At 58.8% G+C, this 11,306-nt stretch overlaps 1 protein-coding gene across 16 annotated transcripts in view; it reads left to right on the forward strand.

The window, feature by feature from the left end:
• SMARCA4 (SWI/SNF related, matrix associated, actin dependent regulator of chromatin, subfamily a, member 4) overlaps positions 1-11,306 on the forward strand; it is a 107,744-nt gene that overhangs the window by 94,639 nt on the left and 1,799 nt on the right. For 12 of the 16 annotated variants that reach the window (XM_037817925.1, XM_037817928.1, XM_037817930.1 and 9 more), the window contains 4 exons: positions 8,608-8,716; positions 8,928-9,029; positions 10,078-10,210; positions 10,331-10,473. In XM_037817925.1, coding sequence (XP_037673853.1) covers positions 8,608-8,716; positions 8,928-9,029; positions 10,078-10,210; positions 10,331-10,473 — 487 coding nt within the window. Of the gene's footprint in view, positions 1-8,607; positions 8,717-8,927; positions 9,030-10,077; positions 10,211-10,330; positions 10,474-11,306 lie in introns of those variants that run through there. The other 4 variants (XM_037817926.1, XM_037817933.1, XM_037817938.1 and 1 more) reach the window with 2 other exon arrangements.

Consider the following 11,306-nt stretch of genomic DNA (forward strand, 5'->3'; position numbering starts at 1 on the left):
ACAGGGCCGGCTCTGTTGTCAGCACCACTGTCCACTTGTGTTCAGTCCGGAACTGGGCATTCGAGGCGGCTCCGGCAGGGGCGATCCCTGGACCGCGCTGGGCCATCGCTAGCAGGTGTCTGCGGAGGAGGGCCCATCCCTGGCAGCCAGCCCCCGGCAGGCTGACGTCGGCACCCACCACCCTCCAGCCTCACCCTCTGCCAGTGGGTGCCACGGGTGACACAGACACACTCGGAGAAAACAGGGCAGTGGGTCAGAGGTTTCAAATGGTCTTAAAGCTGGAATTCCACGAACACATCCAAGCCCAAGGCAGGACAGGCCCAGGTGCAGGTGCCTGACCCCTGACCCCTGACCCCGCCCTGCTGGGTGGAGCCTGACCACCGTATCGCCTGTGTTTCAGCCGGCACAGGAGAACAGTGCAGAGATGTTCAGGAAAGTCGAAGACAGGAGGCGTAAAATGGAGAGTTCCACGCAGCTAAAAACACGGGTGAGGGAAGACTAATAAAAGGTCAGGAGACGAAGCCGAGTAAATACCAAATCACTAAAAACAGGTGGGATAAAGCCAAAAGGCAGCTGAAAAACAGAGTAGAAAGAGGAATTGAGAGGTTTCAAACCTTGAAGATGAAACTAGTTAAAAATGCAGTTAACTGAGGCCAAAAATTAGCAGGAAGGAGACAGAGGTTATGAGGGGGTCTGGGAAGTGTGGAAGGGGCTGAGGCTGCCACCCCCAAACCCCCTACCCCATTCCTGCAGGTCGGCCCCTTGGCCTGCTGTCAGCACCCTGTGACCCCTGCCCCTTCAGAAGGACCTTGAGGTGGCGTGGAGCTGCTCGGCCTGGCAGGGGCCACGGCGGGTAACGGCGAGGATGCTGGCCCGGAACAGGGACGGCTTTTCAAGGCCATGCTCATCCGGCCCTCCAAAAAATGGGCTTTCTTTTCTCTCTCTTCCTGGCCACGAGAAATGTACTTTCCTTCGCCGGGTGCTTTGGTTCTGGGAGCTCTGTCCTTCTCTCCCGTCCCCGCAGCCGTCATCCGAGCGCCTGCTGCCGGAGTCCAGCCCAGCCCCGGGCGATGGCAGTGAGAGGCTGGGAGAGCCGACTGGCACCCATGAGGTTGGGATGTCGGTGGCCTGCAGGGAAGCCGGCCCGGGCCACCGTCCATCCATCCCCTGGTACTGGCCGTGAGGCCCTGGGCCCCGCGTCACTCTTCTCCAAAGCCCAAGTCTCGTCTCCCAAATGAGGGCTTCCACTAAGTGGTTTTCCAACACGGGTCACACAGTGGGTGTCCACCAGGTTTCTTAGAGATGCTCTTTGGACTTCCTTGTTTGACAGCGTTAAACCTCCAAGAAGCCCTTGCCCCAGATGTATCAGGTCTGGATGTTGGCTCCTTGCAAACCATCAGTATTGCCGCCCTGCAGCAGGGCAGGTGCACGCGCCCCAGAGCAAAGCTGCTCCCCGTCCTCTCCTGGAAGAGCGTGCCGGGGTCGCGGGGCAGGTGGCTGGTGGACCACTTCCGTCGGCAGCTCCCCGCATGGCAGTCAGAACCTTTTCCATCCCGCACAGCCCTGTACCCGACACCAAGCTCTTGGGGAAGGGTGCCCGCTGGGTCATTTCAGGGTAAACGGACCTGGCCCAGGGTTCTCATTTTCCTCATCATCTAAATATCCTTGACTTTATGAAGCGTCAAAAAATTAAACCCACAAAATCATCGTGGACAAATGAGGTACCGCCTTTATCCATTTTATTTGTGAGGTGCCTTATAAGGTTTTGTTTCAGACAAATGTTCTGCTGCTAAATCAGTTTTGAAAATCCTGATGAGCCGTTTGTCACAGAGAGCCTGGCTGGCTCAGTTCACTCAAAAGGGGCTGCAAGTTGAGAGAAGTTGTCACGGGAAGATGGTTTGAACTGGGCCCCGGGAGGGAGGGTGGAGTAGCAGGGTAGCTCCTTCCATCCTGCAGCGACAGGGCAGGGCAGGGCGGCGTCTGTGCTTTGCCACTGTGACAAAGGGACAGAGGTGGGGCTTGGCAGCGGGCTCTGTCTTGGGTCTAGTTCTGGTTTGCTAATGCTGCTGTTATTCAAAACACCAGAAATGGATTGGCTTTTCAAAGGGGGTTTATTTGGTTACACAGTTACAGTCTTAAGGCCATAAAGTGTCCAAAGTAATGCATCTACAGTAGGTTCCCTTCGCTGGAGTTCAGCTAGTAGTGTCCAGAAAACCTCTGTCAGCTGGGAAGGTACGTGGCTGGTGTCTGCTTGCTCCCAGGTTGCATTTCAAAATGGCGTGCTCCAAAATGTTGCTTTTGAGATGTTTTGTCCTCTCTTTGCTGCAGCTCTCTTCAAAATGTCACTCTCAGCTGTTCCAAGTTCCTTCTGTTTGTCAGCTTTTTATATGACTCCAATGATTTAATTCACCCCCACCCTGAATGGGTGGGGTAACACCTCCATGGAAATTATCCAATCAGAGGTCTTGCCCACAACTGATTGACTCACATCTCCATGGAAACAATCAATAGGTTCCAACCCAATCAACACTAATACGTCTGCCCCCACAAGATTGCATCAAAGATAATGGCGTTTTGGGGGACATAATACATCCAAACTGGCACAGGCCCCATCTCCAGTTGATTGCTTCTGCCTGCCTGAGCCCACCTGAGCTGGAGGGACGGCGCTGTGCTCGATTGGCGATGCCTGCCATGGTCAGCGGAGGCGGCGAGTAGCCAGGCAGGACGTTTCCATCCCTGATACGGTCGCACTTTCTGTGGCTTTGAGGACGCAGACGGAGGTCGGCAAGCTTCAGCCCACCGGGCCGAGTCTGGCTCAGCACCGGTTCACCTATTCACACGTGTACGGTCTGTGAATTAAGAATGGTTTCTAGGTTTTTCAATGGCCAAGTAAGCAAGCGCAAAAGAAGAATGCTGTTTCGTGGTGTGAAAATGAGTCGGACTTCACACTTCGGGGTGCGTGAGCTGCCCTGCTTCGCAGCCAGCGCTCGTTCACTCCCCCATCGTCTGAGTCGGCTTCCGCACTGCCACGGCGGAGTGAGTAGTGGTGACAGAGCCCGAGCAGCCCACAAAGCCAGAAACATGCACTCTCTTTACAGAAAGAGTTTGCTGAGCCCCAGTGTCAAGCAGCCCATGAGAGAGGGTGGGCGAGCCCCGGGTCAACCTGGGGCCCCGTGCCCACGTCCCTCAGCCTTCTCTAGCCAACTCTTAGAACTCTGGCTTCTCCTCGCTTAGGAACGAGGTGTGGGGATGTCGTGGGCACTGGCAGGCGTGGTCTGACCTCCTGCTGGGGGGGCCCTTGGCGTCTTCTGGTTCTCGTCGTTCCGCCTTAAGGACAAACCCAAGTGTCCTTGAAGGAAGGGTCAGGACTTGCAGCTGCATCCATCAGGACCCCAAGTCACACCCCCTCGGGCAGGTCCAGGGGGTTTGTTGTTGTTTGGTTGGGTTTTGGGGTTTGGAGGCCACAGAGGGGTTGCTACTGGCCTCCTGTAAGACCAGCTCTTGGGACCGAGGGCCACCGTGCCACTTCCTTCCCCACTGCAGCTCACAGCCCAGGCCTCCGTCCTCCAGGCCTCGCAGCCCAAGTGGCATGAGAGCTAACGGCTTCACCGGCTCCTGGCGGTCCCGCCCGAGCCACAGACCTGACCCTGGGGGTCGGCGTGGAGAGGGGCTGCTCTCCCCAGGGAGGCTGGAGTTGTCTGGTAAATTAAGTCAGGGTCACCTCAGGCTTTGGGCTCCAGGGAGAAGGGCTCGTGGCGCTCGCTGAAACCGTCCTCCCACACAGCAGGACTTGCTGCCACAAGTGTCCATCCACAAGAAATGACCACTGGACAGACGGCCCAATTGTAAAATGGGCGAAAGATATGAAAAGACAGTTCTCTGAAGAGGAAGTACAAATGATTCACATGAGAAGATGTTCAGCTTCACTAGCTATTAGAGAGATGCAAATCAAAACCTCAATGAGATACCATCTCACACCAATTAGAATGGCTGCCATTAAACAAACAGGAAACTACAAATGCTGGAGGGGATGTGGAGAAATTGGAACTCTTATTCAGTGTTGGTGGGACTGTATAATGGTTCAGCCACTCTGGAAGTCAGTCTGGCAGTTCCTTAGAAAACTAGATATAGAGTTACCATTCGATCGAGCGATTGTACTTCTCGGTATATACCCGGAAGATCGGAAAGCAGTGACACAAACAGATATCTGCACGCCAGTGTTCATAGCAGCAGCATTCACAATTGCCAAGAGATGGAAACAACCCAAATGTCCTTCAACAGATGAGTGGATAAATGAAATGTGGTATATACACACGATGGAATACTACGTGGCAGTAAGAAGGAACGATCTCGTGAAACATATGACAGCATGGATGAACCTTGAAGACATAATGCTGAGCGAAATAAGCCAGGCACAAAAAGAGAGATGTTGTATGTTACCACTAATGTGAACTCGGTGAAAAACGTAAAGTAAATATTTTATATTGTAGAACGTAGACAGCAACTAGTGAAGGGAGAACAATAATCTAATAAGAATAGATAAGTTATTGATGGTAATTTCATTGTTACGGGAATGCTCAGAAATGATTATGGTTTGCAAACTTTCTTGGGTATGGTAGGAACATGTTAGAAGCAATGCAGTTATTTTAGGTTGTTTTTCTTATTCCTTTGTTTTGTTTGAGTTTTGTTTTTTTTTTTTTTTTTTTTTTTTTTTTTTGATAAAGTTAAAAAAAGAAGAAAAAAAGCTGTGGCATTAAAAAAGTAAATGACCACCGGGCCCGACCACTCGGGAGCTGGCGGGGCTCCAGGCAAGGCTGTGGTCATCAGCCCCTGCAGTTTCTCATGCCTCACTCTGGTGACAGGGACGGGGTGGGGGTGGGGGTCAAGGGAACCCCCTGCCCTGGGTGTTGACATCCGAGCGGCAGGAGAGCCGTCATCTTCATTGCCACCGTCACTGCCAGGACAAGCAGCGGTCTGGGCTGGGGAGCCAACGAAAGCCGTGACGGTGGGCCCTTCCTTCCCGCCTGGGCCTGCACTGGGTCCCTGGCCTGCCTCCGGATTCTTCCGGATCCTTCTCTCCCATCCCCACTGCTGCCAGGGCAGAGTGCTTCTGGGCAGGACTCCGGAAGTAGATTTCCCAGCAGTGCCGGGGCTGCAGCAGCTCCTCTTCCGAGCAAGTCTCGGGAACGCATCGGGCGGCTTTGAGGCGTACCACGTGCTCTCTCCGTACCGTGAGGCTCTTCTGGAACGGGGAGAGGGGGACCCCAGTCCGACCCGGTTCACATCCGCGCTCTGTGACGTGAGGTCTTCCCTCGAACCACCTTCCTCTCTCCGTTCAGTCACGAGATTTATTGAGCATCTGCTGCGTCCTGGGCTTTGCTCAAGGGGCCAGACAAAGAGGAGCAGTTGGAACGGGCTCAGCGTCTGCCCTCGCAGCTTAGTTTCGGGGCGGGGAGACGGACGGGTCCAGCACACGAGAAGGAAGGCTGCTCGGGAGAGAAATTAGGGGTGACCTCCCTGGCATCGATAACAAGAAGAGGCAAATGGCCAAGCTTCCAGAAGCAACAGGAATATCTTTGTGACCTCAGGCTAGGCAAAGATTTCTTCTACAAGACAAGAAAGGCACTGAGCGTAAAAGAAGACGCGGGTAAACCAGATGGAGTTCAAAACTAAGGTTCCTTCATCAACAGGGCAGCATCAGGAGAGTGAGAAGACAAGCCCTGGATGGGAGAAGGCGTTTGCGACAAACTCGTCCACGAGAGGACACCCGGGGGTGTGGGGGGGACAGGCCTGAGCCGGCGCTGCCCGAGGGGTGTCAGGTGCCCGGTGAGCCCACGGACGGGCGCCCAGCTCCATCACTCCCCGAGGAGTGGCCAGTGCTGCCGCCGAGGACGGGCGGCGGGTCACGGGGCCCCCGGGCTGCTCGTCCATCACGGCAGGGAATGTAGGCTGCCTCTGCATCTGCCCAAGAGAAACGTGAACCAGAAACTCATCCGTGAATGTGCATGGCCCAGAAGCGCCTCGATTGGGGAGCTCCGAGCCATGTTCACAGCCAGAGCTGAGCTGCCACCACACCCACCAACCCGACAGCTCTCCCACGGCGGTGGGTCAAGAGCCAGAGGTCAGAGTTCAGGGCAGCAGTGACCTCTGGGGGCGGAACAGGGACGGTCACCGGAGCCCTGTGGTGCTGCGCGGAGCCGTGCACTGGACACCTGCGTCTTTGTTCCAAAGCCTTTGCGGTTCTCGTTTATGAAGAGGTGTGAGGGGCTCGGGTCAGGCTCTGGGGTATCGGGCTGGCCGAGGTGGGAGCGGGGGCTCCCTGGGGAGCAGCCACCCAGGGCCTGAGGGGTGAGTGTGAGGAGCCCCTGTGGCCGCGGTGGAGTGGGGGTGCTGGTGCCGGAAGGGATGGGCAGCAGGATGTGGGGCTTGACTCGTGGGGAGGTGGACGCTGTGGCAGGTCGTCTAACGCGGAGATGCGGGTCAGAGAGCTGTGGGGGTGGGGCGTTTTAAAACCATCCCCCGGCAGCCTGGGCCCGTTCCCCTCTCTCACACACACGCAGCCTGGACCACCTGCTCTCGGGGCCTCTGGCATCAGAGAAGGGGTGTCGGGGTGGGCTGGGGGCCCCTGGCTCCCCACCCTTTGCTCTCCAAAAGAAATTCTCATTAGCCCAGCAGGGAGCGAGGTTTTATTATAAAACCCACCTCCTGAGCACCCACGGCAGGGAGCCAGCTCGCAGGCGAAGATCTCGCACCCACCACCACCCCCCACCCACTCTCCAAGCCGGGCTTTCGAGCAGACTGCCCAGCCCCATCTTTGGGTGGCGAAACAAATTCAGGGCTCATAACTGGCATTTCTGAAAAACGAGGCAGAAGGGAAGACACCCGATCACACTGCACTCAGTAGGGGACAGGGGTGCACCCCAGCTCGGTGTGGAGCGTGGTTCCCGCCATGCGTCGTGCTCGGAACGGAAGGAAAAGCTGCTGTCAAGAGAGGAGCGGGACTCTCTCCCCTCCCTGCTTAGAAAACCCAGTCAGGGGGAAAGCGAGCCAGGCCTTGGATTTGGGGGTGCAGGACCGGGTCCGCCTGAGCCTTCGGCTGCTGTTTCCCAAAGCAGGAGAGAGCTTCTCCAACTCTCCAGATCCGCTGATCCCAAGTAGAAGAGCAAGCTCTTTTGGCTCCGTGTTCTGCTTTTCAGAATGCCCGGGAAACACAGCTTGGAAGGAAATGGGGAAAGTGGTATTTTCCAAGCGCTTGCTGGGTGTCCCCACAAATGCCAGGGACCCTCGACTTGGAGGGCAGAGAGGCCTGTGGTGAGCTGTGTCGGGGTCGGGTGGCTTGGACTTCTCACCTCCATTTCCTCCTGGGAACAGTTGGGATGACACGTCCCTCCTCCAGGCTGGGAAGATAAATGAGCGTAGAGCTTTGGGCTCGATGCCTGGCCCAGAGCAAGAAGCAAACAGCGCCTCGAAGGGCAAGCAAGGTGCGGGGCAGGACTCAAGCCCCGTCTCTGTCCGCGAGGCAGGCATGCGTCTCGGCCGGCTCTGTGTGCAGGGAGAACATCCTGGACTTGGCGATACACAGACGCTCAACACGACGGCATTCTGCGGTCAGCTGTTGTGCGCTGTCCATCTCCAGCGCCTGGAGACGTCTTTTAAAAATCATAATGTGCCTTCTTGCCTGCATCGCATGACAGCCGGAAGGAGCCAAGCAGCACATCCCGACGGTTTTGGTATCAGGAGCCCAGGTGGAGTGGGACACAGCTGGACTGCCTTTCCTGCCCTGGGTGGCCACTGGTCTCTCTGCGCCAGGCCGGGCCCTGCTGGGGAAGACACTGGCCTCCTCGAGACGGAAGCCAGCTCTCCACGGTGGCAGAGCAGCCAGGAGCTGCCTCAGAGCTGCCTTCCCAGCCCGGCCACAGGGGCCATCTTTCTGCTCCGGAACCGTCCGCTCCCTCCCCCGGGGGCCTGGCCTCTCCGCCGTGGGCTGCACTCGGCAGAGCCCAGCTCCGATGTGGCCGCGATGCCCTGGCTGAGGGCACAGGCTCCCCCAGCAGCGAGGCCCGGGAGGCGAGCACACACACAGCTCTTCCCGTGGGGCTGGCTCTCTGCAGAAAACAGGCGCTGCCTCCGTGGAAAGGACCGGAAGGCAGCTCTCGGCTCTTCCCGCGGCGTCTCGCCAAAGGCGTCTTTCCTCAGACTCTGCCTGATTCTCTCAAGTTCGCTGCCACCTCGTGCCACGGGCTTGCGAGAACGGGGCTCACAGCTCCAGTAACGCCTCCATCGAAGGTTCCAGCGTGGGTGTAAACAGCCGCACGGCGCAGGCGCGGTCCCTCCAGGGCCGGGCAGGGGAGCGATGCCGCCTGCTCCCCACGGGGGTCCGGGCGCCTGGCCTTGGCCGCGGCGTGGGGCCGCCTCTCTGGAACGTTCCGGGAGCCACGAGGCAGCGCCTGCAGGGAAAGTTAACTCCGTTGTCTGCTCTGGATTTCTCGCCTTCTCTGTCTCCACACCGTGGGGGGTGAGGGGTCCGGTGGGGGCAGCTGGCAGCTGGCAGGGGCAGGGGCTGGGCAGCCGGGCCCCCGAGCGACACCCCGGTGTCCTGCCTTGCAGTAGCAGTGGACGCCAGCTCAGCGAGGTCTTCATCCAGCTGCCGTCCCGCAAGGAGCTGCCCGAGTACTACGAGCTCATCCGCAAGCCCGTGGACTTCAAGAAGATAAAGGTACCCCTGGGCGGGGGGCTGTGGGGACGTTGGGGGGCCTCATCGTGGATTCCTGGGGCTCCTGCCGGCCCATGGGGGGTGTGGGACAGCGTTACCCTTGGCCGTGGGTCTCTGTCGGGTACCTCAGCCCTATCTGCATCTAGCAGCGGGACTCGGGGAGGCTGGGCCAGGAGCTGGGGCCCCACAGTAAGGCTGCCGGTCCCCCCCACAGGAGCGTATCCGCAACCACAAGTACCGCAGCCTGAGTGACCTGGAGAAGGACGTCATGCTGCTGTGCCAGAACGCCCAGACCTTCAACCTGGAGGGCTCCCTGGTGAGGAGGCGCCGTCGGGGGCGTGGGGGGGCCCTCTCCAGCCTCGGCCGCCCTCACGGCATCGGTGCCACATCAGCCCTTACGGCCCTTTGAATCGAGGGGATTAATTACAAAAAAACTCCCCAGGATCTCGGAATAGTTTTCTAATTAACAAAAGCAGTAAATGTGCATTTGCCCCGAACAAGCAGAAAATGAGAACAGGCAATAGAAGGCCTCGGGGCACTGGGTGTGGGTGGGAATTTTAGGTTAAATTCTGTAACTCACAAGCTGACCATTCTGAGGCCATGAAAATGCCCTAGTCCAGGCAGCAGCGGGACGGTCCCCGGACCCTGAAGACGGGCTGCCGCGTCCTCCGCTCCCCGTCACCCGGGAAGGCGCCTGGGCGTCCGCTGCTCTCGCCCTTGTCTCCCGGGTTCCGTTGCTTCCGGCTTCCGGCCTCAGTGGCTTCCTCTCTGGGCTTCTGCTTGTTTCTCTCCTTTAGCTCCTGTGTCTGAGCTTCTGCGTTTTCTTTTCTCCAAGCTTCTCTGGCTTTTCTCTCTGCACTTCTGCGTCTTTCTTCGTGTCTTTTATCCTCTTATAAACGACTCCAGTAAAAGGATTAAGACCCATCCGTGGCAGCCTCCACTGAAATAACCGAGTTAACCCGACAACAGGTCTACACCCACAGGCATGGCTTAGCGTTAAGGACAGGATCTTTTCCGGGGCACAGACAGCTTCAAACCATCCCACCCCCACCCACCCCCAATCCTCAACTTAGCAAAACTTTACTAAGAATGTTCCGGAAAAGGAGACTTGACCACCAGATACATGTGGGGGAAACACTGGCTGAAACCGTAAACCTGCTTCTCTGACGTGACCACAGACCTCCTCTGAGCCTTTGAACACTCACGCTCGCCGCAAACCTCCTGCTGGAGGGAGGAGCCCGCGGCCGTCCCTGAACCAGCACCCTTGACCCTGCGACCCTCCACCCGGCGCGTTCACCCGTCTCGGGCACCGGGCCACCCCTTGGCCCCCGACACCCGCTCACGCCCCCCGCCTCTCCCCCCAGATCTACGAGGACTCCATCGTCCTGCAGTCTGTCTTCACCAGCGTGAGGCAGAAGATCGAGAAGGAGGACGACAGCGAGGGCGAGGACAGCGAGGAGGAGGAGGAGGGCGAGGAGGAAGGCTCCGAGTCCGAGGGTGAGTCCCGGGGCCGCCCGGAGGTCAGGTCATGGGGCTCCACGCGTACACCCCGGGCACCGGAGGCCCCAGGTCCCTCGGAGCTCACAGCCTCACCCTTTCCTCGGTGTCCCCACCCAGCTCGCTCGGTCAAGGTGAAGATCAAGCTCGGCCGGAAGGAGAAGGCGCAGGACCGGCTGAAGGGGGGCCGGCGGCGGCCGAGCCGTGGGTCCAGGGCCAAGCCGGTGGTGAGCGACGACGACAGCGAGGAGGAGCAGGAGGAGGTGAGGCCCAGGACAGGGGGTGGGGGGCCCCTCGAGGGCGCTGTCTTCACAGCCGGGTGGCGGGAGATCAGGCCCCAAGGACGAGGCAGCCCCCGGAGGGTGGACACCCCAGGCCCCAGAGGACAGCGAGACGAGAGGCTCCCATGGTTCGCCCCAGGTCACACACACCACGTGGTGGAGCCGCCACACAGGCCCAGCCCGAGACTCCAGGACTCGGGCCCTTCGCGCTAGTGCCCGTCTCCCCTCCCACTGCCGTGGGATACTTGGACCCCGGGGGCTTCCACATGGGGCCGAATGGCATCGGGTGTTTGGCGAGGGCCAGGGCAGAGGCACTGGGTTTAGCGAGGGCCGCACAGCCCCCCACCCCCGCCGTATCTCCCTGAGCAAGCCCAGCCCCCCACCGCTGCAGAGGCTGCCCCGGACCCTCCCGGGGCCCAGCCATGTCCAGTCTCTGGCCTGCCTTGGCAGGAGGACTTTCTGAGAACACCAGTGGGTCGCAAAACAAGATAAAACTCCCATTACCCTCGGTTTCAAAAACCTAGGGCTGCGGTGATAAGCTGACTGCCTGGGGCCGCGGCCTCACAACACAGGCTCGCACGGGCGCTGATGCCAGGCCCACGGGGGTGGCGAGCCGAGCCGCTCACCAGGTTTCCCTGAGCTCTTGGCCGCGTGGTGGGAGTGCAGCTCCCCGGGACCCCTGCCCAGGACCTTTGCCCCCTCACCTCTGACCCCGAGACCTTCCTGGACTGCACTTGCTTCTGGGGCCTCGGTTTCCCCTTCTACAAAGCAAGGACGCATGGGGGCAACACGAGGCCCCGCAGGACCCAGCTCCC

This window comes from Choloepus didactylus, chromosome 25 (assembly GCF_015220235.1).
Source record: "Choloepus didactylus isolate mChoDid1 chromosome 25, mChoDid1.pri, whole genome shotgun sequence".
NCBI classification, from domain to species: Eukaryota; Metazoa; Chordata; class Mammalia; order Pilosa; family Megalonychidae; genus Choloepus; species Choloepus didactylus.